The sequence below is a fragment of the Balaenoptera ricei genome, chromosome 12, assembly GCF_028023285.1.
Source record: "Balaenoptera ricei isolate mBalRic1 chromosome 12, mBalRic1.hap2, whole genome shotgun sequence".
In the NCBI taxonomy this organism is placed as follows: Eukaryota; Metazoa; Chordata; class Mammalia; order Artiodactyla; family Balaenopteridae; genus Balaenoptera; species Balaenoptera ricei.
In genome coordinates, this window is record NC_082650.1 from 76595867 (window position 1) to 76621709 (window position 25843).

Here is a 25843-nt window from a genome sequence, read left to right on the forward strand (position 1 = left end):
TTTAACTGACAGGTTTTTATTAATTTACCATTAAATAGCTTTCAATTAACACAAGAACATAGAGGTAACATCACAATTGCACTGTTATAAAGTTAAAAGCCTTCTGTGTTTCATTTCCAGGGAAAAATGCTGGAGCTACGTTCCCCACGGATGATGCTTAACTGGTCCTTTTATTTTGGTCTTATTAACAGAAATACTAACTTAGCGAGATTACAAGCATAGGTCTCTTAATAGCTTCCTAGGAGTCAGAACTTTTGCTTTCGATACCAAATAATATCTGGAAAACATGCTCACTTTTGTGTTTTTTGAGAAATTCTAAGAACTGGCCCAGATTCATGTGATAGTCATTCCTTAAGCCATAGTCACCATGGGCCTCAAGAAGTAATTCTTCAAAAGAATGGAAAAGGCGCAGGTCCTCCCCATTTCCTTCTGTTTCGATACTCTCGGCATGCTTACAGGAAATGTGTTTCCAGTTGGGATACCTAATTGTGTGCCAGAATTCCTCACAGTGCTCTTTGAAGCCTTCCACACAGATTATCCCCGGCTTTCCCGTCATGCAAAATCCTGTCACGTCTAACCTTTTCCCGACATCCAGAATCTTTTTCCGTAGGTCCTGCTGATATATATGGTGGCTGTAGATCCACATTCGCAGGAATGTGTTCTTGACCGGCTTTGCTTGTGTAGACGGTTCGTACATGAGCTTCCTGTTCAGGAAGTAGGAGGCACTGTTGTCTTGCAACCACTGGATGGCCGCACACACACAGAGCTCACCTGGGTCAAAAGTCCCTACGTAAGAAGTGAGACCTTTGTTGAGAAGGAGCTGCTGTTGTCTGTCAAGTTCGGATGACCGTCCGAACAGCTGCAGTGCTGCATAGGGGTAGCTGTGAGGCATGGTTACTTGCAAGTCAATTTTCACCTTGAAATGAAAATCAAACAGATTTAAGTACCGTAAAATCACGTAAGCTAGTTTATCCGTGGCCACTGCACGATGCTGATCAGTGTCATAGTTACTGCTACTTATTACGTGTCAGCTATGCGCCAGACACTGCACAATCTTCCAAACACAATTTTACACACATAAATTCCTTCCATGTATGCATTCACTCATTCCCGTATTCATCCAACACCTACCACGTGTCAGGTACCCTGTGCTGAAATAAAGAAGTGAAGAAGCTAGACACTAGTTCTGCCCTTCATGGAAAGAAGCCGAGGGCCTAGTGAAGGAGACAGACATTAAACAAGTAATGATACACAGCAAGTGTTTCATTGCAAAGGGGAGAAGCATTGCCATAGAAAAGGACAGGGATCCACTGAAAGGTGGAACCAGAGGGAATGCATCCAGCCTGGGGAGCCAGGGAATCCCTCTGAGGGAATGACGACCAGAGGCTGACTGGGCAGTAGCTAGCACAGCGGTCCTCAGATGCCTGGTCCACTTTGTTACTCGGGCTATGCTAACGTTGCTGGAGATAATGGATCAGAAGGTGAAGGTGAATTCATTTTCAGAATTTAGATTTTCTATCTGTATCTGCTTTCTGTGTCATGGTGCCATCAAAGAAACGGTCATTCACTCCTTAAAAGCCAGTTTTGCTAAAGACAATATTTAGATTTGTGAAATCATAACATATGTACAAGATAGTCCATACTACAATAGCAAGATTGGTAAAAATGGATGAGTGAATAGAATAATAATGGCAGTAGAAGACTGCAAGATGTGTTTAATAAAAACACTAGGCATATTTATAAAAAAAACCCCACAAAACACTAGGCATATTGGTATCAAAGGTGTGCATATGTATGTAAAATTCAAGATCTTTATTGAAAACAACTTACAGGGCATACTATATTTTGCTAGAATATTCCATATATGCACCTGGAATATTCTCTATTTGCTTCCTGGACAGGAAGCTCAGGTTCCAAGTGTTTCCAATATAAACTGGGCACCTGGCAACAATTAAAACCACTCAGGGCACCTACCTTGGGCTCCTCGATCTGGAGCGTAATCACAAATTCGATTTTTGGTGGCAGTGCCTCCCTTGTGCCTTCCAAATATCTCTTTATATTCGTCAGGGCATTGACATCTTCAAGTTTTACTTCTCCTTGGTTAGGAAACATAGAAAACAGCATTTCCATCTCCAGCAGCTGAAGTTGAAGGCATTCCTTCATTGAAGCGGACATGCTGACTTGAAATCAACCTGTCAGGAAAACCGGAAGGGCCCAGGGACACTGGATTTGTAAACGTCGGCGGTGTCCAGAGGAATTTCCTGCAGCTCCCTTTTCGTGGAAGCAGCTTTGCAGGAGCGCTATTACGCGTCGAGAGCTAAGGGCACAAACCGGGACACTTACACTCTTCTGCTTTACCTCCTGGCCCCCAAATCTAGTATACACGACATCCTCCAAGATACGTCGTTGAAATTCAGACTCCCAGTCCCTTTATCCCCAGCCCCCGCTTCCGATCTGGATCAGGGAATCCGGACTCTCAACAAGTGTTCCGAATTATTCCGTTGCAGGTGGTTGGGCAACCACCACCTGCAGACGCTCTGCAAGCCTGTATTCTGGGAAAGGCGAGGGGCCCAGCCTCCGAATCCCACCCAGGTGTCGGGCTTGGGCGGAGCTGGCAGCTGCGGCGAGGGAAGCCCGCAGTGCCGGCGGGGCGGAGCTCCGCCTCCCCCGGCTCCCGGGTCTCCGGGGCCCAGCGGCGCTCCACGCCAGTTGCCGCCCCTCAGCCCCAGCGCCACGAGCCCCTCCCGGGTGGGCCTTTCCGCCTTTCCCGGGAGCCACCCTGGCCCCGGGCGGCATCCTGTGAGTCCGGGCGATTTGGATCCACCTGGCCTCTGCCCCGAGGGGCCCAGGCTTAGTGCGGGGGTCTTACAGGTAAATAAATAAAATGACGTTTCGTGCGAGCTGGGGCGGGGGGATGGGGAAGGGGGCGGGGCACGAGAAGGCGCCACAGAATCAGACGTTTGGGAGATGAACCTCGAGAATCGACAGGGGGATGCGGGAAGCCGGACGGCGCTCACTGGGGCCGGGACCACCTGGTTAGAGGCCTCATATCGGGGCTGGTACCCTCCATCCAGGACCACTTGGAAGCCCGGCTTCCCAGGAACGCGGGACCTGCCACCCTCTGAGACCCGAATCTGGAGTCAGGGGCTGCGTATCTGCCGGTCGCAGTGCTCTGAGGGCCCGCGACCCTCGGCCCCAACCCCCGGGCCACCGCGGGGGCCTCACCCTTCCCGGTCATTCAAAGGAAACAGCCCCAAGCCCTCTCGCACCGCGGATCCGCAGTTCCGCAGGCGCGAGCCGCGCGTGACCGGCAAGGAGGCGGGGCCTGGCCCGCGGAGTCTTCCCCCGCTGTGATTGGCTGAGGGGCGGGACGACGGGCCGGAAGCCACGCAGGGCCACGTTGCAGATGCTGACTTCCCTAGTGTGGTTCCTGCCTAGTTTGGTTCCCCCCGCCGCCGCGAGGGAGGTGGTCCGCGCTGTGGAGGTGAGAGGGGGGTGGGGGGTGGGGGGTGGGTCTCCCGGCAGAGGTGAGCGGGGCCCCGAGGCTTGGCGGCGAGAAGGGGACCTTCGGGTCCGCAGGGGGTTCGGCCGACCGCCAGGTTAGCGGGCCGGCTGGCGGACTGACTCGCGAGCCGCGTGGGACACACCTACTCGCCACCGCGGCTCGGGAGCGGGCTGGAGGCGCGGGCCCGACGGTCTCGAGCTGGGGAAGGGGTCTCGTCCATCACCTAGGTGGGGACCTCAGGGCTGGGTGCCAGGAAACGTGGGGCGATTCGGGGGCTGGGAGGAGAGGGGAACTAACGAGGTGCTGAAGACTGAACGGAGGGAAGTTCTTAGCTTTTTTAGAGTGGACAGTTTGGACTTGAAAATACTTTCAATAAAAGCCCTTCACATACTCTTTGAAAGTAGTTTTAGGACCTAAAACGCATGAAAGGGTGGAAACATTTTATCTTGACTCTTTCTTTTTTTAAAGACTTTTTGGACGTAACAGCTGGTTTACGCCCTTAGAAATAATCACGATACATTGACGACTGGTCACTTTTTAATAAAACGTCTTCATGCTTGTGAACTAGATTTGATCGCTCTAGACCAAACTAAATTAGCGTCCTGAATGCCAGCTTTTTCCAGCTGGACAAAAGCAAACATTTTAACTTTTGTTCATTGACGCAGTGAAGGACAATAAAGAAAACAAGAGTTGGAAGCCCCAAGTTCCACTTAAAGTTGGAGTATCCCAGAGAAGGAAGTACTAGCGGGCTAAGGGCTGATGTTTGATTCTTTTAAATGAAAGGTAAAAGGAAGATGTTGCTAGTTTCCGAGCTTAATTTAGAAAGGTGTCCTGATCCTCCCTTATGAAAATACAAAAATCCACTGCAAGGTGTATCGGGAGGTCTGGGCGGTCTTGGAGAGGAGGCTTTGCTTTTCCTTTGGGAATAGGTCTCTGTAGCCTGGGAGGAATAGCGGAAGAACTACACAGATTTCCCAGATATTTTGTGTATGCAGCCCCAGTCCCCTGGAGAATGTGACCTTTGGCCTCAGTCTCTCAGCAGCTTCCCATGTAAAATTTAGGTTGTTTAACTGATACCCAGAATTAAGTTTTCCCATTTGTAAAATGATATGATCCCTTGTAGGATTCTCTGAATCTAGGTGTAGAATCTTCATTTTAGTTGGGAATGGACCATTTTAAGTTTGCCTTGGGTCCAGGAATTGTTGGGGACAGTCTCATTTCTGTCCTGAAGTGAACAATACAGGTAATGCTAACCTCCGGGACTTATTCTACCATTTTTTTCCTCTCTCAAACATAGGATTTTTTGGGGGAGGTTCAGAATGAGGCAGATCTGTTAGTTTGGGATGGCAGTTTTTGAACCAGATGGTCCTTGAAGGATTTCTTATGCCTGAAAAACATTCCTTAATTTTGTAGACATGGATTTAGATGCTGTTACAAAGCAGTCAGCATTACATGCCAAGCCTGATGGACTCACTCTTCAATATGGGACTGCTGGATTTCGAACGAAAGCAGAACATCTTGATCATGTCATGTTTCGAATGGGATTATTAGCTGTCCTGAGGTCAAAACAGACCAAAGCTACTATAGGAGTCATGGTAACAGCATCACACAATCCTGAGGTAATGCATTTAGTGCTCCGATACAGCAAACGTTTATTTGCAAGACCAAACCTTAGTTTCTGAGCACTTTGACCCAAAGTACAAATTCTAATTCTAGGAATGTGCCTTCTCATTGCTATATGCCTTTACTTTTGAAACATCTCTTTTCTTAACAAGTGTTCATTTAGCTCATGACTCTTTGAAGGGTGTGGAGAGAGTGAAATGAGATGGTCATTTTTTGGAGCGTGTCCATATTGAGAAGTAACAGAATGTCCTTCCAAGTTAGTTGTATTGAGACAGCATCAGTAATAAAAAGTGTTGGCTCTGTTAATTTAGCAGAGATTAAAGAGATTGGAGGCTAGCTGGGGGAGGGGAGAGGGCAAATATTTGAGAAGACTTAGCACAGTTTGAAAATTTTCACACAGCTTTTCTATAGCTAGGGAATAGTTTCCCGTTCTGAGTGAACAGCCAAACACGTGGCTCCAGGGATCCAAAGGTGAGCACTGGGCAGAAGACTGATGAGGCCTGATGGGTCTAGTGTTTATGACAATTAACTTTCTAAAGTATTCCTTTTGACACACTTTAGCCATCATATTCTGTACTGGCCTAAAACTAATACGCAGCTTAAATAATACGCTTCTGTTTGGTTGCTCGGGCGCGAGACTTTTGCCTTCGTAGCTAAATCAGCAGCAATCTAAGGCTCTGTGGGTTAGTGAAGGATTGTAACCTCCTCCCTTCCCTCCCCAAAACAAGAGGATGTTGCTTATTCAGCTTCTAAATGTGGATCACTGTGAAGGTGTAAGTGTCTACATGGCTAAATCACCTTAATTGCTTAATGATATGTAGGCAGAACCCCACATGTATTGTTAATTTCAGAAGCACCGCTTAAAACAATTCTGAGCCATTTCCTTCCTTTGACATTCACTCTGAACTACACTTTATTTCTTTCCAGAAATTTGAGCAGACCAGAATTGGGCGTCAGTTTTCAGCTTCTGTACCACCCACTGGTTGACACGCTGGCCAGTATGTTCTTTGAGTGCAGCCATAGCGAGAAGGATCTCCAGGGGTCCTGGGTCTGCTGCAGTTGTGCCTCATCAGTTAATTGATGGTGAATGCTCAGATGACAGCCTTTTAAAACAGCTAGTGTGGCACCGTGGCTGTTGGATTTAAGAGTCAGATGGACTTGATGTTTTAATATCAGAACTGACACTAGCCGTATGAACATAAGCAGATTACTTGCTCTGAATCTCAGTTTTCTCCAAGTAAGACTGGAGTAGCCATAGGATTCTTAGTTAGATAGATAACGTGTGTTGTGAGGATTTACTGAGGTGATGTATGTACAGCACCTAGAGCAGCGCCTGGCCTTCAGTAGTGGTCACCAGTGAAACTGCCCGGCCAACACTGTCTTTTGTTGGGGGGAAAGCAGCTTGGGTTTACTTCCTCACCTCACCCTCACGACTCTGCACCAATGGCTTATTATTTGTTTTTCTTTCAAGGAAGACAATGGTGTAAAGTTGGTTGACCCTTTGGGTGAGATGTTGGCACCATCCTGGGAGGAGCACGCTACCTGTTTGGCAAACGCTGAGGAACCAGATTTGCCGAGAGTGTTGGTGGACATCGGCGAGAAAGCAGCTGTGAACCTGCACCAAGATGCCTTCGTGGTGATCGGTAGAGACACCAGGTGCCCATCGGAGCTACTGGTGAAAGCTGCCTGGGAACACCACGTAGATGGTTGCATCTGTTTTAGCACCCAGGACAAATCAAAAGAGTCGAGTAAAGTGGAACTGCCCTGAGAGGCTTCTCCACGTCCTGGTCTTTTCAGTAAGGATGTAGGAGCTCAGTGACCACTGCAGCTTGGGCTTTGGAGTCTGAGCCCCAACTGTCACACTTACTGTACGGGTTGAGTAGGTCACTTAACCTTTTGGAGCTTACCTTTGCTCACCTGTACAACGTTGATGATGAGCCTACATCATGCAATCCTTCCTGAGGATTACATGAAGTAATACATGCAACACACCTGTTTCCTGGCACAAGAGAAGCACTTAGCAAATGTCTCCCATCCCTTTACTTCTGTGGGTTTACGTTTTTCCCCCATAGAGTAAGAACATGTGATTGTAAGTCATTATTTTTAGAGATTTACTTTATAACCTGTGTTATTGTTGGTTCATAGATCATTTTTCCCTTGCTGGAGTTCATTGGAAAGCATTAACCATCTGTATTATTTCTACGCATTTGTCACATTTGGCAGCTCTTACCTTCCTTTACAAAAAGGTGTTATTGTAAAATGTTAGATTAAAAGTGTACTTTGAAACAGAAGCATTCTCTTTTGCATAAGATCTGGTTTTAGCCAGAGATTCTTTCTAAAGGAAATTTCTACTCAGTCTCTGAATGGCTTAGACTGGTGTTTTACCCATAGTGTGTTACCAGAGGGACTTCCAAATACCATTGTTTGTGGATTTATAGGTAGCAGAATAGCCAAGTGACTTATGTTCTGAAGCAGATCATTATCTCACAGTAAAGTCTTGCACATGTATTGGGTTGGCCAAAAGGTTCATTCGTTTTTTTCCGTAAGATGGCTCTAGTAGCTCTTAGTTGTCTTTAACTTCACTCGAAACAGTTTTGTTAGATTGTACGTGACAGTTGTCATATCAGCGTGCATTTAAAAAAAGACTATCAAAATTGGTGAATTTTTGTGTAGCCATTTTAATATTGAAGATGGAAGAAAAACAACATTTTCGGCATATTATGCTTTATTATTTCAAGAAAGGTAAAAATGCAACCAAAACGCAAAAAAAGACTTGTGCAGTATATGGAGAAGGTGCTGTGACTGATCGAATGTGTCAAGAGTGGCTTGCAAAGTTCCGTGTTGGAGATTTCTTGCTGGATGATGCGCCACGGTTGGGTAGACCAGCTGAAGCTGATAGTGATCAAATTGAGACGTTAATTGAGAACAATCACTGTTATACCACGCGGGAGACAGCCGACATACTCAAAACATCCAGATCAAGCACTGAAAATCATTTGCACCAGCTTGGTTATGTAAACTGCTTTGAGGTTTGGGTTCCACATTAGCTAAGTGAAAAAAAACCTTCTTGACCATATTTCCACATGTGATTCTCTACTTACACGTAATGAAAACGTTCTGTTTTTAAAACGAATTGTGGTGGGCAATGAAAAGTGGATACTGTACAATAATGTGGAACGGAAGAGATCGTGGGGCAAGCGGAATGAACCACCACCAACCACACCAAAGGCCGGTCTTCATCCAAAGAAGGTGACGTTGTGTATAGGGTGGGATTAGAAGGGAGTCTTCTATTATAAGCTCCTTCCAGAAAACCAAATGATCAATTCCAACAAGTACTGCTGCCAGTTAGACCAACTGAAAGTGGCACTCGATGAAAAGCGTCCGGTATTAGTCAAGAGAAGATGCATAATCTTCCATCAGGATGCTGCAAGGCCGCATGTTTCTTTTGATGACCAGGCAAAACCTGTTACAGCTTGGCTGGGAAGTTCTAATTCATCCGCGGTATTCACCAGACATTCATTGCACCTTCGGATTTCCATTTATTTTGGTCTTTACAAGATTCTCTTAATGGAAAAAATTTCAGTTCCTTGGAAGACTGTAAAAGGTACCAGGAACAGTTCTTTGCTCAAAAAGATAAAAAGTTTTGGAAAAGTGGAATTATGAAGTTGCCTGAAAAATGGCAGAAGGTAGTGGAACAAAAGGGTGATTACATTGTTCAATAAAGTTCTTGGTGAAAATGAAAAATGTGTCTCTTAGTTTTACTTAAATACCGAAGGCACTTTTTGGCCAACCCAGTATTTGCCTCTTAACCTATTACTTAGTTTAAATGATATAGAACATCTTTTTCTACAAGGCAGTCATATATCTTACATATCTTATTTTCAGATAGATAGAAAAATAATTTATTCTGACGTTTTAGAATGAAAACTAGATTCTGTACGCTTGGTGGTTTAATACCCAGCCCTGGGTTATGCACGCTCTGTGGTTTCAATATTTATTGTTACTGTTCTCAGGCAGCGGATGTGTTGTTACAATCAAACTTGAAAAGGTATTTGGGTAGGTTAATTAGTGTATCCTTTATATCTATTTCCTAAATGCATTTAAAAGCCAAACTCTTTCCAAGAAATATATTGTGAAAGGCTTAATGGAAAATGCTTACGCTTTACCCGTATTATCTTTTCAGAGTTTTCAGGCTTGGCAGGTTTCATTTAGTTCGAATACAATGGACTTGTTATTCTGAAACTGGTAGCACAGAATTTCTGCATTTGCTTTCAGAACTAGCAGCTCAGTTGGTCTCGGGATGGGATGTAATATTTTCTTCCTTTTCTTTCCTAGGCCCAGCAGTGAGAAACTTTCACAGTCTGTAATAGATGGTGTGACTGTTTTAGGAGGTCAATTCCATGGTATGTATTTATCCTGACTTGCAAATTAATCTTTTAAAAATTTTTTTAAAAATATCACAAAATAAATATATATTTAATTTAGAAAAGTTTGAAGCTACAGATAAAGTTAAAAAAAAAAATGGACTCCTAGATATAAACTACTAGCTTTTTAAAAAATTATTATTTATTTATTTATTTATTTTTGGCTGTGTTGGGGTCTTCGTTTCTGTGCGAGGGCTTTCTTCAGTTGCGGCAAGTGGGGGCCACTCTTCATCGCGGTGCGCAGGTCTCTCACTATCGCCACCAGGGAAGCCCTAAACTACTAGCTTTTTAAGTTAAAAAAAATTAAAAAAAGTTTTCTGGGCTTGCGTATTATATTTTATCTGTAGGAGATAATATGTAGGCAAGGCTGATCTTAGACAACTTCCTTTATAAGGCTGAATTTCCTGTTATAAAAACCCCTGAGGGGACTTCCCTGGTGGTGCAGTGGTTAAGAATCTGCCTGCCGATGCAGGGGACATGGGTTCGAGCCCTGGTCCAGGAAGATCCCACGTGCCGCGGAGCAACTAAGCCCGTGCGCCACAACTACTGAGCCTGAGCTCTAGAGCCCATGAGCCACAACTACTGAGCCTGTGTGCCACAACTACTGAAGCCCACGTGCCTAGAGACCATGCTCCGCAATGAGAGAAGCCACCGCAATGAGAAACCTGCACACCGCAACAAAGAGTAGCCCCTGCTCGCCACAATGAGAGAAAGCCCCCGCGCAGCAACGAAGACCCAACACAACCAAAAATAAATAAGTAAATAAATTTTTTAAAATGTTTACCAAAAAAAAAAATAAGCCCTGAGGTAACTTGAAGATGTTGATTCCGGGGAGTTTTTGTCAATATCGGGTATTCCTGAATAGCTGATCACGTGTGGAGTCAGCTGTTAACAGGTCAAATAATGATGGAAAATATCTTTGACCTACTTGTAATCATGATTTGAAGTTCTGACAGGTGTTTTTTCCTGTTGTATCAACTGAAGAAGAATTAAGTGCAACAAAACAGGCTGGAATTCTCTTCTCACGTTGGTTGTGCACCATGTGAATGCAATGACTCCACTGTGCTTGGAGGTGAATTTTCCTGATGTCAGATCTCTCTCATTTAAAATACCTTCTCTTGATCCCCTCAACCTCCTGTGTGTTCCCTCATTCCCGGTTAACCTGGCCTCTTCCAGGACTCACCTGGTTTGCTTCTCTGTTTGCTTTTCTCATCATTACTAAGCCTACTAAGCCTACATTACTAAGCCGGTGAGCCTCGTCCTTGCCTCTGCAGGGAAATGTCTCCCCTGACACTAATCTGCTATAAAGCGGGAATTGACCTGGGGCCCGGGCTTCCCGGGGAGTGTTTGGTCAAGCTGCAGGGATCCTGTGGGCCTCTGGATACAGCGTGCTGTGTTACCTGCACGTGCGCTTTTCTAGGGAGAGGGCTCATAGCTTTTGTCAGATACTCAAAGGGATCTGTGATCTAAGAGTAACTCTCAGAATTTATATTTTAAAGTTTTTATTTTAGTTGATGTCTGTGAAGAGACATCAACTGAAATAACATCAACAGTCCACACTGTGACCTCTCCCTTTCTTTAACTTCTACCCCCTTGGCCACTGTTGTGTACTGGTCTTGTCCACGGGCTCCTCTTGTGTCTTTCCTAATGTGGCGTTCCTCACTTCTCGCTTTCATTCTGCCTCATTTCTGAATGAGTGTCTTCACTGCCGTAGCTCCAGCTGCATGTGTTCTTTTATTCATTCGCTCATCAGTTGATCAGCCATTTTTGACTACCTGCTACATACAACCCTCCAGGAGTCTGTTTCACTGTGTATCACAGCCTACAGTAAGAAACCAATTTTGTGTCGTGACATGTCTCTAGCGTGCTTGTGTGCATGACTGTGTATCACAACCTACAGTAAGAAACCGATTTTGTGTCGTGACATGTCTCTAGCGTGCTTGTGTGTATGACTGTGTATCACAACCTACAGTAAGAAACCGATTTTGTGTCATGACACGTCTCTAGCGTGCTTGTGTGCATGACTGAAATGAAAGTTTCAGTGAACCGTACTTACCCATACTCAATGACATGTGTTCATCTGTTTCGTTAAAAAAATGCAGAAATGGTGGCTGGGTCTACTAAGTAGGTTCCATGACCTGTTGACAGGCTTGGCCTGAGGTTTGAAAGCGTTGGTCTGAGTGATGTCTCACCCTGCCCCAAACTGTGTTCTTTCTGTCATCCCCAGAATGGTTGGCCTTTCCAGTACTGTCATTCTATCTCTAGAACCATCACTTTTCTAGGATTTTAATCTAGAAAAATTTGAGAGTGATTTTTTTTTTCTTTTCTTTAAACCTTTTGCTCAGTTCCCTCCTCAACTTAGTGTATTTCAGGAAATGAACGACGGTTGATGTGGCTGCAGCACAGAGAGACTGGGGGAAGCTAGTAGAAGATAAGGTTAGGGAGGTAAGCAGGGGCCAAGTCATTCCAAGCCTTACAGGTCGTGGTGAGAGTTGGGGCTTTACTCCAAATGCAGTGGGACTCTGTTGAAGGGCTTTATGCCAGAGCATAGGATCACATTTTCACTTTAAGTCCCTTTAGCTGTTGTGGGGGGAGGGGGGGAGAGAGAGGGAGGGGGGAGAGAGAGAGAGGGAGGGGGGAGAGAGAGAGAGGGAGGGGGGAGAGAGAGAGAGGGGGGAGAGAGGGGGGAGAGAGGGGGAGAGAGGGGGAAGAGATGAGGAGGGAGAGAAGGAGGGGGGAGAGGAGGAGGGGGAGAGGGAGGGAAGGGGAGAGAGAGAGGGAGGGGGAGAGAGAGAGGGAGGGGAGAGAGAGGGAGGGGGGAGAGAGGGAGAGGTGGGGGGAGAGAAGGAGGGGGGAGAGGTGAGGGGAGAGAAGGAGAGAGGTGGGGGGAGAGAGGTGGGGGGAGAGAGGGAGTGGGGAGAGAGGGAGGGGGGAGAGAGAGAGGGAGAGGGGGGAGAGGGAGGGGGAGAGAGGGAGAGAAGGAGGGGGGAGAGAAGGAGGAGAGAGGGAGGGGGAGAGAGGGAGGGGGGAGGAGAGGGGGGGACTGTGCAGTAGTTCGTGCAAGACTGATGCTAGTGAGAGAAATGGAAAAAGGTGGAATTAGTAATGAATTCAAAGGATTTTGTGATACGTGGTGAGGCTAGAGCTGTGAAGAATGGCTTCTAGGTTTCTGGGTTGTTTCGTGGAATAGATAGTGATGCTTTTTACTGAGTAACTGTCTATAATAGTCATTTAGTAAATGTTTATTTGGTAATTTTGATATCGATCACAAAATCCTTTTGTTTCATCCTTCAGTATGTGTCTTTGGAATATGGTTTTTCTCTCCTTACACAATTCCATTAAGCTAGTCTAAGCTCTTACTCACTTTTTTTGAGCTTTTCCACCTCCTCTCACCTAATCCTTATACCGGAGCCAAAGTTGCCTTCACAAAATACCATTTCTGTTACCTAACTGCAGGGCTCAAGAACTTAAAGTGACTTTTGCTTCCAGTCCAAAGTCTTGTGCTTGACTTTGAAGACCATTGAGGGATTTCGTCACGGAATATTTATTGGATCCTGGTCCACTTTTGCTGTTCTCTTGCTTCGTGCTTATGGTGCCTTTCTTGTGTGTTTAGCTGTTTTTGACTGTAAGCTGTTTGTTTTCTGGGAAAATTATTTGTGGGACATTTTTGCGGTTTATGATAAAGGTGTATTTCCCTGGCTGAGTTTAGTGTTTGCTTCTGCTGGGGCCTGGGGGTACTACCTGGCCGGTGGGTGACAAGGTTCTTTGATGCCAGGGCTCTTCTGGATCCTGTGTTTACGTGAATTTGAACTGGGTGTCCGTGGGAGGCCTGTGCTTGTGGTGACAGCTCTTCGGGGTGGGCTTCCCCCTCTGCTCTGCTCGGCGTCAAGACAGCTTTCTGGGGAGTAGGCCCTGGGGGCTGATTCACTTCTCACTCACTCTTGCACTGAAGAGTAGTCCTTTGTGGTTTTTTTTTTTAATTTAATTTTTATTTTATATTGGAGTATAGTTGATTTACAATGTTGTGTTAGTATCAGGTACACAGCAAAGTTATTCAGTTACACGTATACATATATCCATTCTTTTTCAGATTCTTTTCCCACGTAGGTTATTACAGAATATTGAGTAGAGTTCCCTGTGCTATACAGTAGGTCCTTTTTGATTATCTGCTTTATATATAGTATTGAATAGTATGTGTATGTTAATCCCAAACTCCTAATTTACCCCTCCCCGCCACGTTTCCCCTTTGGTAACCATAAGTTTGTTTTCTAAGTCTGTGAGTCTATTCTGTTTTGTAAATAAGTTCATTTGTTTTTTTGTTTGTTTGTTTGTTTTTAATTTTATTTATTTATTTTATTTATGGCTGTGTTGGGTCTTCGTTTCTGTGCCAGGGTTTTCTCCAGCTGTGGCAAGCGGGGGCCACTCTTCATCGCGGTGCGCGGGCCTCTCACCATCGCGGCCTCTCTCGTTGCGGAGCACAGGCTCCAGACGCGCAGGCTCAGTAGTTGTGGCTGACGGGCCCAGTTGCTCCGCGGCATGTGGGATCCTCCCAGACCAGGGCTCGAACCTGTGTCCCCTGCATTGGCAGGCAGATTCTCAACCACTGCGCCACGAGGGAAGCCCCTCATTTTTTTTTTTTTTTTTTTAGATTCCACATGTAAGTGATATCATATGATATTTGTTTTTCTCTGTCTGACTTAATCATTTAGTATGATGATCTCCAGGTCCATCCACGTTGCTGCAAATGGCATTGTTTCATTCTTTTTTATGGCCGAGTAGTATTCCATTGTCTATATGTACCACATCTTCTTTATCCATTCCTCTGTCGATGGACATTTAGGTTGCTTCCATGTCTTGGCTATTGTAAATAGTGCTGCAGTGAACATTGGGGTGCTTGTATCTTTTCGAATTATGGTTTGAAGAATAGTCCTTTGGGGCTTCAGCCTCATGAGAGCCTGTTCCCTCAGTTGCATGTCTTAGACCAGCATGGACTGTTTGCACTGAGAACCATTGCTCAACTTCCTGTTTAGAGGAATGTCCTCAGAGCAAAACTGGCTTCCCTTAGCTCACATCCTGGAGTTCTCTCTTCATGTAAAATTTGGCCTAATTCCTTTGTAATGTTGGTACTGTAATAAAAAGAGATTTTTCTCTTATTCAGCATTTTTGGTTGTTTTCGGGAGGAGGGTTCATCTGAATTACATAGTTTGTAATGTTACTGGAAATAGAACTCAGTTATTACTTTTCTACGTTGCTCTATTTTTACACTGCTACCCGTCTATACTAAATGATTGGTTTTTGCTATCAGTAGTAGTTCATATTTTTTTTAGAACCAAGTATGTGTCCAATGTGTGCCTTTTCCACCACCAGTTAATTCTGACACTATCTACCTGGAATTAGGGTCACGTCCCACAGGTTAAGGGCTCAGTGCCACAAGCCTTGCCCCTCCCCCCTTCAGATGCCAGTCACCTGGGCTGCTTTTTTAAATTAATTAATTAATTAATTAATTTATCACCTGGGCTTCTGACAGCCCTCTCCTTGGGGTCGATTAATTTGCTTAGATAGGCTCATAGAAGGAAATATTTTACTTACTAGATTACAAGTTTATTATAAAGGGTATAACCCAGGAACAGCCAGATGGTAGAGAGTTACGTGGGAAGGGGTGTGGAGTGTCCGTGCTCTCTGGGCAGGCCACTCTCCCCAGTCTCCACTTGCTCCCCAAACCTGGAACCCCATCCTTCAGGGTTTCTATGGAGGCCTCGTTATATAGGCGTCATCGATTAGATCGCTGGCCATTGGTGTTTATATTGGAGTATAGTTGATGTACAACTCAGTCTCGTGCTGCTCCGTCCTCCCCTCCCTGGAGTGAGGGAGGAGATGGGGAGGAGGGTGGGGAGGACTGACAGTTTCAGTTCTCTAATCCTGTGGTCGGTTCCCTGGCAACCAGCCCCCATCCTAAAGTTTCTACGGTCTGTCCAAAAGTCACCTCATTAACATAACAGAAGACACCTTTATTGTTAAGGAGGTTCCGAGGGTTTAGAGGCTGTGCCAGAAATGGGGACAGAGACCAAATGTATATTTCTTATTATAAAGCATTGTGTCACAGTGTGACATGTAGTTATAATGATTTCAGTGGATGTTTATACCTATTTCCGGATAGTTTTCAAAGTTAGTGTTTCTTGTTTTCTGAGATGTCTTTTTTTGAAGAGGATTTGTCACCCTGAAATTCACACAGTGTGAGTCCTAAACTTTTCTCCTTTCTTAAGGAATGTGGTAAATTGCTTTTTGTATTTCTGTGACAGATTATGGCTTGTTGACGACGCCCCAACTGCACTACATGGTGTACTGCCGAAATACCAGCGGCCAGTATGGAAAGGCAACCATAGAGGGTTACTACCAGAAACTCTCTACAGCCTTTGTGGAACTTACCAAACAGGTGAAAGTCTCTTGAATGTGGTTAGAGTTTAAGCAGATGACCAAAATAACATCAGTTGAACAATTTACTTTAATTAGATATTTGTTACCCCTCCTCCTCTTCCAAAAATGTGGCGTGTCTCCTTTTTCTTTTTAGGGCTCTGCAAGGTCTGGGCCTTGTATCCTGCTAATCTGTGTTGGCATTTACTCGGCAAGGCATGTAGTATGTTCTGAGCTCACTGGGGGAGAAGAGTGGTGTTCTTGCGGTTATCATTGTGTTCGTTCAGAGGAATTTGGTCTTAGAGTTACTGTAGGTGCTGTTGGCGTCATACTTGAGGCACCTACTGTTGAGAAAGCCTTTCTTCGAGGTGAATTAGCTTCCTAAACCGGAACGAGGTTTGAGGGGTGTAATTCATTTGATCGGCAAATATCGAGTGTATGTCATTGTCAGGCATAGTTAACCAAACCCAAGCCTTCGCTCTCATAGAACTTAGGTTCTGGGGTGGGGAAGGGTAGGAGAGGAGGCTGGCAGGAAAGAAGGCAGACGTGCCTGGTGGTGTAATGCGCTCTGAGGAGATGACGGATGTTATGACTGCTCCTTCATCTGTGTACTCATGCCATATTTGAATGCCTGCCGTGTAATACAGACTATAATATTGTGAGAGACCTTGCTTAATGGAGGCTAAATTCTAATAAAGCTTCATTCCCATCATTTATTCAGTCAGTGAAAGTGTTCCAGTGTCTGTGTCCGAAAAAAGGTGTTTTAACATTTTACTTTGGTGTTTTACAGTTTTCATCTGAATGCGTGTACCCTTTTGTTTCCTGGGTTAAAGCAGATGAGTTAACTGAAATAATGGAAGATGTTTATATATACATATATATGCCATGCTTCACTTTTACAACTTGAAATTTTTCTTCCGTTATGTCTTTTCCTTTTCAGGCCTTCTGCAGTGGAGATGACCAAAGAACACTTAAGGTTGACTGTGCGAACGGCATAGGGGCCCTGAAGCTGAGAGAAATGAAACACTACTTCTCCCAGAGGCTGTCAGTTCAGCTGTTTAACGATGGGACCAAAGGGAAGCTCAATCATTTATGTGGGGCTGACTTTGTGAAAAGTCACCAGAAACCTCCACAGGGTACGTGAAAGATGTGTTTTTCGCGCTCTCCCTGAAACCAGTCTCACAAACAGAGCTGGCCAGGTGAGTAAGAGTCATGCAGCTGGTCCCGGCCCTGCCGCTGTTATACATCCGGGCCTCTTCCCGCTCTTCGGTGCCACGTGGAGCACAGGCTGCTCTCTGCCTGACAGTCACAGGACTCCTCACCGGGCGCAGGAAATCTGGTGGAGAAAGCAATCAAAGTGGGATTCTAGAGCCGTGGTCTCAAGCTTTAGCAGCCATCAGAATCACCTGGAGGGCTGGTCCGCACACAGATTCCTGGGCTCTGTCCCCGGGTTTCAGTCTCTGTAGGTCTGGGGTGGGTTTGTCCATCCGCTGCTGTCATGGCAAAGGAACAGCCACATTGTCTAAAATTTGATGTGACACAGCTGTTGGGATTTCAGTAACTTTACACAAGTTACACAAGCCATTGGTCTCTCACAGGTTATAATTCTTTGCTCTTAATGACCAGTGTTTCTTGTTATTGACGGTGTTAACAAATAAAAATCACTTTTTTCAGGATTCAAGCACATACCTCATCTACTGCCGATTATTTTTTATATGAGAAAGGACATTGTGATACTAGGGAAATTGCATTCAATTCAATACCTGTAGCTTTCAAAACACTATGTGGGAAATCTGTATTGTCAAACCTCTGGCTTGTAAAATGGAATTTTATTTTAGTATCATATCGGGTTTCAGCTTAGGTAGATTTTGAATGCTCTTTTTTTCACTTAGCTGTGAAAGAATTTGCCCTGTATACAGTAAACCTGTATACTATTTAAAGCTTAAGACATTGGTTTTTGTTTGGAAGGATAATTATTTGTATGTTGTTTTCTTTCCATTTAAATGGATCCTCTTCCCTTGATTTTGAAGCTATTATCTCCATTCAGGTACAGAAACAATTACATATGTTTGTGTAGCGCTTCAGATGGGAGAAATGGTCAGGATTCTCCTCATTGACAAAACACGCCAGTTATTTATATTTGATTGTACCCTCTGCTCGATCATGTAAGGATAGTAATGGCTCTTTATCTGCAGTTATAAAGACATTCATTCCTTTCAAGTGGGCTTCAGTTTACAAATTGGGAGAAACTTTGTTCAACTGACATTTGATTTTTGTAAATCTTGAGGACAGGCTCTGTTTGCCTAGCACATGTTTAATTTTGCTTAAGCCCTGGAAGGATAATTTTAAACACCTCTTGAAAAGTCACAGTGGACATGCTTCCATGTAACACAGAAGGTCACTTATGATCAATACTTAACCGAAAGAATTTTCCCTCGTAACTGGTGTGAGAGAAAAACCGAAAACTTTTTACACTGAGTTTTATCCCCCTTTCTTAGACTGAAGAAATTTGAATTATTTGAATTATTTTGAATTATTCAGTTAATTTGAATTATTCATTTTGAATGATTCTGTGTGGCAGGAATCGAAATGAAGTCCAATGAAAGATGCTGTTCCTTCGATGGAGATGCAGACAGAATAGTTTACTACTACCATGATGCAGATGGTCAGTTTCATCTCGTGGACGGAGACAAGATAGCAGCACTCATTAGCGGTTTCCTTAAGGAACCCCTGTTGGAGGTACGGTGCGGGGACGGACTGCCCTTTCAAGCAAGACTCACTGGGGAGATTGTTCTGTATTAGGCAGTCATTCGAATGTCTGAGGCACGATCATGGGAAGTGGCCAGAAAACACACAGAGAAGTGGTCATTCCAGTCATTTCAACACTGGGGCTCTGGTTTGAAACCTGAAGAGAGTAGTCTTTTCTTTTTTTTTTTTTTTTAATTTATTTTATTTATTTATTTTGGCTGCATTGGGTCTTCGTTGCTGTGCGCGGGGCTTTCTCTAGTTGCAGCGAGTGGGGGCTCCTATTCGTTGCGGTGCGTGGGCTTCTCATTGCAGTGGCTTCTCTTGTTGTGGAGCACAGGCTGTAGGCGTGTGGGCTTCAGTAGTTGTGGCACGCAGGCTCAGTAGTTGTGGCGCGTGGGTTTAGTTGCTCCGAGGCATGTGGGATCTTACCGGACCAGGGCTCGAACCCGTGTCCCCTGCCTTGGCAGGCGGATTCTTAACCACTGTGCCACCAAGGAAGCCCAGTCTTTTCTTTTTTATACTGGCAAGTTTCATGATTTGCAGCTTTACGAAGTTTTGGTTTCTTCGTAACTGATATTTTAATGAGGGTTCCACGAACATCATTCCCCAGAGCCTCAAGTTTAAATAGCAGATCTCCTCCTCTGAGGGATTTATTTACTATGATTATGATAAGCTTAGTAACGTGAGATTTATTTTGTTTTGCTCTTTTGGAAATCTCAGGTTAGCTTTAAGTATAAAATGTAATGATAATTATCATAATCGGGAAAACGTGTACTTTAGGAATTCAGTGTATACTTTTACTAAAAACGAAAGAGATCAAGAAACCACAGGTTTCTTTGAAAAGGATTCCTTAGCAAACAAGATGTCCTTCATAGGCGAATAAACTGTGGTCCATCCAGACCTTGGAATATTATTCAGCAGTGAAGGAAAAAAAAAAAAAAAAAAAAAAAGATGTATCAAGCCATGAAAAGACGTGGAGGAAATTTGAACGCATGTTACTAAGTGAAGGAAGCCAATGTGAGAAGGCTGTGTATTTTAGTATGAGTCCAACTATGTGATATTCTGCAAAAAAAAAAATCCCACAAAGACCGTGGAGACAGTTAAAAGATCAGTTGTTGCAAGGGGCTGGGGGGAAGTGGATGCTGAGGGATGAACAGGTGGAGCATGAGGAGTTTTAGGGCTGAAAATACTCTATGTGATACTGTGAAGATGGAAACATGTCCTTATACATTTGTCCAAGTCCGCAGAATATACAACACTAAGGGTGAATCCTAATATAAACCGTGGAGTAATATAAACGAAATCAGGTGATTTAAAAAAAAAAAAAAGGATTCCATGTAGAATTGCTTTAAATAATGCTCAGAAGTATTTTAGCTTTTTTTCTGGCATACATGTAAATTTTTGGTGAGTCGTTTATTGCATAAAACTAAGGCACAGCTGAATTGGCTGATAATTTTGTCATCCTTTAGAACTCTGATTATAGGTTTGCTTTTGTAGGGTCTTTACTTTTGATGGCAAGGTAATTGTCCTTGTTTTTGTCTAGATTGGAGACAGTTTGAGTCTCGGTGTCGTACAAACTGCATATGCCAATGGAAGTTCAACACGGTACCTGGAAGAAGTTATGAAGGTATTGAAACATTTCCATTTTCTGGTAGCTTCTTCATCATTATCTTCTATTGTAAGACGCTTCTGTGAGGAAAATAATGCCCTCACAAAAATAAATAGGTTGAAGTGCATGAAGCAGAGCTGTCGTCTACTTAAGGATAAACAGAAATCAAAAATAAGAAAAAGTTAAATGGTCCCTAATGCAAAAAGGGAAAGAGACTTTCCTCCCTCCTTTTTCTGAGAGTATTTCTTTTAGAAAACTTACAATTTTTCTTCTCTGTCCTTTTGGAATGAATATCAACCTTTTTAGGCAAAATAGGCCAGTTTTCCAGTTCAGAAGTGTTTTACATAAGGGCCTGGAGTCACCTCTTTGAAATATAAACATCAAGGAAGATAGCATCCCATGTCTCAGCCTCCTGAGAGTTTCACCTAGTTACCACTTAGAGCCAGACACCTGTCTCCTTGACAGAGAGATATGAGAAGTTGTATTATTCCTTTGCAGAAGGGCAGTTAGCTAACACCAGTGGCCACTCCAGTTATCAGGTAGATTTAGGACAAACTCCGTGTGACAAAAGGTACTGTGACGTCTTCCTAAGAAGCAGGCTTATTCAATAGATATATCGCCATGGGGTTTCGTAGCGGGGAAGAGAGACGGGGCTCAACTCCTAACACAGCAAGGAAAAGTGGGGATTTTGTAGCCAAGGAATAAGGTGTGAGGGAGGGGTTGATGGATGGGAAAGTACGAACAGGAACGGGGGCGGCCAGGGGGGATTCTGGCTAAACCAACCTAACAGGAGTTTTGCTGAAGGCAGGCCTGGGTGATCAGATGGGACCGAGTAGGGACTTTAGTCAGATATTGAGGGTAGGGGATTCTGGCTAAAGTGATTTAGCAAAAGATTCTTGATAAAATTGGGCTCTTGCAGACACGGCCAAGGACAGGACCTATTCAGGCTCAAAGGAGCCTCCCTCACGTTCGGTTGAGGAGAGATCTTGGTCACTAGTTATCTTTAGCTCTGCAGAAGGGTGGAATTTCTTTCTGTCTTCGTCGTCTCTTAGCAGATCACCTGAGATGTGCATCACAGTCTGGCTTAATGCTTATTCAGTAATACAACTTGTCTTACTCTTCTTCTGTGGAGATGTTGTCTGGGTTGGTGGGAGATTTTGTTTCTAATTTTTTCCCAGCATCCACCAGGTAGGTGACTATCCTCTGTACCATGCTACCCGCTTTAAGAGTTAGAGGCTGCAGGGCCCAAATTGGGTCTTTTTGCCTTTATTCTTTTCTTCCCTGGCTAGTGTAATATTTTCCAACATTTGTGTATCCATTTTCAAATGTCTGCATTTTAGTAGTTTTTGTGGCCATTCTATTCTTCTTAGAGCAGGAGTGACAAAGTCAGATTCCTTTAGGATCTGGATAGGGGAAGTGATCGAAGCCAGCAGGCGGGCAAGGAGTAGGAAGGTGTGCCCAGGCCAGCTGCTGCCCCCTCCGGGCAAAGTCTTCAGGAGAAGCTGAAAATCTGAATTGTTGTGTGAATTTCCTGCCTTTTAAGTCTTGGCAGCTGATTCAGAATTTAAAAGAAATAGTGGGTAGGCCAAGTAAAACACATCTGGAGGCTGCTAGTTTGTGCCCGGATTTAAATATATGGTCACAGTAAACTTACTCAAGGGACTCCATCTGGGGCCCAGTTGCCTGCCTTTCATAGGGATTCTCAGTGTTTGGGTTATTTTAGTATAATTTAATTTAATTTAATTTCTGTCTCAAAAATTTCTTATAGTAAAATGCCCTGTTGAAGAAACAACATCAGTAACTATTCCTTCTCAACACATTCTCTTATGGATTAAATATTTTCAGCCCTAGCCATTCCTGAGGTCCCCTAAATCCCATTAAATGCCAGGCTTATTTGAGCTTGCTCTCTTTTGCAGTTTTGCTGCCGTCTTTCCTTAGCCATGCTTGTCTCGCAGATCCAGCCAAGACTTTTGCTACCCACTGTTGCTATTCCAACCACCGTGATTTCTTACTGGGATTAGCCCTAGAAAACACCTAACCTGAGCCAGGGCTTAGCAGACAGTGGCCTGTGGGCGACGTCCAGCTGGCCAGCTGTTTCTAGTGTTATTGAAATACAGCCGTGCTCGTTTGTTTTCGTATGGTCTGTGGCTGCTTTCGCACTACGGTGGCAGAATCGAGCGACTGTGACAGAGACCACGTGGCCCGCAGGGCCTGAAATATTAGTTATCTGGCTCTTTATAGTAAAAGCTTGCAGACGCCTGCTCTAAGCCGTTCTGCACACTGTAGCTACACGGAGCCTTCTGAACCAGTTGTATCATGTCACTCCCCAACTTGGGGTCTTTCTTTATCTTATAAGGGGCCTCTCACTCTCGCCCTGCTTTTCCCGGCTGTGTGCCTCCACAGCGCAGCCACTCCCGCGCAGTGACACTTAGCGCTTAGTATTTCAGGTGCTTAGCTGTCTGCCTCGCTAGACTGAGCTCCAGAAGCTATGTTCCCTGGGATGATAGGTACACGGTGAATATTTGCTGATTGAATAACTGCTGTTGTTTCTTTAAACGTGTGTTACAGGTACCTGTCTATTGTACTAAAACTGGTGTAAAACATCTGCATCACAAGGCTCAGGAGTTTGACATTGGAGTTTATTTTGAAGCAAACGGGCATGGCACAGTAAGTTCTCGTAAGCAGTGACATCTGGCTTTAGCTGGCACTTCTCGTCAATGATGGAATTCTGTATCTGGGTAGTAATAGGTAATATTCCACTTTGTTGAAATGATTGGGATGGTGATAGAATAAGATTTAGTTAATACATTCTTATGTTCTGTGAAACTATGGCTCTTTTAGGTTGTAATGATCTTCCTTTGAGTGTGAAGAGATAATACTAATTTGTTCCCATAATATAGTTTCTTCAGAAACATGCAGTTCTTAATTTTCCTACAACCAGATGGTCTGTACATCCCTTTTAAAATATTTTCCTTCAACTGGCCGTACGTGGCAAAAGGAAAGTTCAGTAGCTATGGTGAATTGAAAAGTGTTGGAAAGGTTGAGAATTAAGTTACTAGCAACTAGAAATGAGTTTAAAGTAATTAGAATTGGCATATAAAGTTTTTTATGGCTCTTAGCAGAGAAAATGTTTAAAGGTTTGAGATATAATTCGCGTATCGTAACATTCACTATTTTAACGTGTATTAATAGGTCTTTAGCATATTCATAACGTTCAGAATTTTTCTTTATTAAATGTTTTTTATACCTAGCCTCATTTCATAAATGGATTTGAAGTGGCTAACAGAAAATGTTATCTAGGTCAAATAATTTTCATTAATTCAAAATTGGCTTCTAAAGGCCATGAATATAAGCAGAAAAATGAGTTCCTAGAAAATGCAATTAAAATATAACGTCAGTGATCTAATGCAGGGGTTGGTAAATGATTTTGAATAGATAGATAGATAGATAGATAGATAGTAAATATTTCAGTCTTCACAGGCCATAAGGTCTGTCGCATCTGCTCAGATCTCCTGGTGGAGGGTAAATGAACGGAAATGGCCATGGTTCCACAAAACAAGTGACCAGTGTTCATCTTAGTTTACCAACAAACTTTGTATATCAATCATCAAGTGGCTGAATGTAGTGTAGCTATTCCTCTTTAGTACTGGGCCTCTGAAGGCACTAAAATCATGCATGGGCAAGGCAATTCAAAATGGCAGGAATCCTGAGCAACATGATGTTTATTATACTAAATATCCATGGCACTGTTTGCCATAATGTAATATATAAGATGAACCTCTTTTCTGCTTTTGCTTAGTTTATGTCCTTAAAAATTTAGGACAAGAAAACTGTACTAATTGCAATGAGTTAGTTATATTCTTCAAAGTAAAATGGATACAGATAAGGCTTAAGGAGCCCTGGTTGCCCAGAACTGGTTGAGCTGGCTGAGGGCAACGTCATAAACTCGCCATGCGCATTCACCTTTGCCAATGTGATATTTTATTTGTAGTCTTTATATTTTGATAACCCAATTTTATAATCCATAAAGGAACTCCCCCCTCCTTGTAATATCATCTGAATTCTGATTTGGTTGTATACTAATTAATTTCATACATTCTAAGGCTGCCATTTTTCCCTCAGTTTCTCCAGATTCACTGAGAGTTTCAAAAGCAGTTTAGTTGGGATGATGGTACTTAAGGCTGGGGCATGGATAGTGTTTTGTGATTTCTGTTATGCTTTGATTGTAGGTTCTGTTTAGTAAAGCTGCTGAAATGAAGATAAAACAACTAGCAAAAGAATTAGAAGAAGATAAGAAAAGGAAAGCTGCTAAGATGCTTGAAAATGTGATTGACTTGTTTAACCAGGTCAGAACTGAGGGGGTGGTGGACTCTTGGTTACTTTTACATTCATATTCAGAAGGTGGACAGAATAATGTGCTGTATAAAACATCAAAGTGGAGAAGCTGTGGCAGCTTCCTTGCAACAATTTAGATTTATACTGAAATGCAGTGACAATGTGTATGTGCTTCAGATTTTCAAGTAATGAGTAGCTTATAGCTGGAGTCAACAGATTCAGCTACTAAATGTATCTAAGCATATGTTTTGAAACCAGCCTTCTCAAGGGAATTCAGGAAAACTAGTCTCTGACAAGGCACATATGTGGGTCAGATTATTGGGATTGGAGTGGAGAATATGGCAATGGAAGAGCCAAGTGTAGGTCAGCGGAAAGCAACAGAACTAATATTTAAGGGTCCTGCACATATTGGGCACTTTCCATACCTGTGTATTGCAGTAACACAGGGAGAGGGGTCACTATAATTCCTGTTTTATAAATGAAGAAACAAAGACTTACTTAGAGCAACTCAGTGGCAGAGTATGGATCCAACTTTAGGTGTGTCTTACCACCAAAGCGCCTATTTCTCCACTTTACCATGCATAAGGCCTTCCATCATCATGGCATAGTACCTCAAAAGGGATCTAGTTGTAAGTAAAATTTTGAGTCATACAGTGTTTGTTTGTTTGTTTGTTTGTTAATGCTGGAACCTTAAGAGTTAGTTACACTTTACAGATGAGCAGGAAGATGATTAAAGGCAGGCTTGTTTCAGTATTCTTGGCAGACCTGTTACTGCTGTCTTCCATGGATACCTTTCCCTCATTGTAGTTTGTATTTACCCCCCGTCAGTTATCTGCACTGGGGGCGGCGGGCGGCGGGGAGGGCAGCCAGGACATGGCGATTGGTTTGCTGAGACAGAAGCATTCATGTCTGCGCTCTGCTTGTATTCTGCTTCTGCATCTTGCAGGCAACTGGTGATGCTATTTCTGACATGCTGGTGATTGAGGCAATCTTGGCTCTGAAGGGCTTGACCGTACAGCAGTGGGACGCCCTCTATACAGATCTGCCAAACAGACAGCTCAAAGTTAAGGTGTGAGCGAGATTTTAAAATTACTTCTTTTCTGAAAATTAACTAAAACAATTGCATTCTATAAATAGATGATATTGCATAGAAAAGACTATTTTCTCACATCTTTAAAAATTACAGAA

At 43.6% G+C, this 25843-nt stretch overlaps 2 protein-coding genes across 7 annotated transcripts in view; one reads left to right on the plus strand and one right to left on the minus strand.

Annotated features, from left to right (window-relative positions):
* On the minus strand, window positions 1-3326 carry RWDD2A (RWD domain containing 2A). 4 transcript variants are annotated; one of them, XM_059941734.1, is made up of 3 exons: window positions 3270-3326; window positions 1975-2192; window positions 1-916 (listed from the first exon to the last, which is right to left on the minus strand). In XM_059941734.1, exons 2-3 carry the CDS (start codon window positions 2173-2175, stop codon window positions 239-241), a joined length of 879 nt encoding a protein of 292 aa, XP_059797717.1. In that variant the 5' UTR covers window positions 2176-2192; window positions 3270-3326; the 3' UTR covers window positions 1-238. The 4 variants fall into 4 exon arrangements, with proteins under 4 accessions (XP_059797717.1, XP_059797716.1, XP_059797714.1 ...); XM_059941733.1 differs by having other exon boundaries at window positions 3064-3302; XM_059941731.1 differs by having other exon boundaries at window positions 2344-3302.
* Window positions 2700-25843, plus strand: part of PGM3 (phosphoglucomutase 3) — a 25480-nt gene continuing 2336 nt past the window's right edge. The window contains exons 1-11 of one of the 3 annotated variants that reach the window (XM_059941729.1): window positions 2700-2871; window positions 4919-5124; window positions 6600-6784; window positions 9464-9531; window positions 15852-15985; window positions 16904-17099; window positions 18545-18702; window positions 20255-20338; window positions 22889-22987; window positions 24550-24666; window positions 25602-25724. In XM_059941729.1, coding sequence (XP_059797712.1) covers window positions 4921-5124; window positions 6600-6784; window positions 9464-9531; window positions 15852-15985; window positions 16904-17099; window positions 18545-18702; window positions 20255-20338; window positions 22889-22987; window positions 24550-24666; window positions 25602-25724 — 1368 coding nt within the window. In that variant the 5' untranslated portion in view covers window positions 2700-2871; window positions 4919-4920. Of the gene's footprint in view, window positions 2872-3386; window positions 3485-4918; window positions 5125-6599; window positions 6785-9463; window positions 9532-15851; window positions 15986-16903; window positions 17100-18544; window positions 18703-20254; window positions 20339-22888; window positions 22988-24549; window positions 24667-25601; window positions 25725-25843 lie in introns of those variants that run through there. The other 2 variants (XM_059941728.1, XM_059941730.1) reach the window with 2 other exon arrangements.

Coding starts and splice junctions, on each gene's coding strand:
- RWDD2A (XM_059941734.1), bottom strand. CDS start 2,175: ATGTCCGCTTCAATGAAGGAATGCCTTCAACTTCAGCTGCTGGAGATG. Junction 917..1,974: donor TCCAGATCGAGGAGCCCAAG/GTAGGTGCCCTG, acceptor TTTCATTTCAAG/GTGAAAATTGACTTGCAAGT.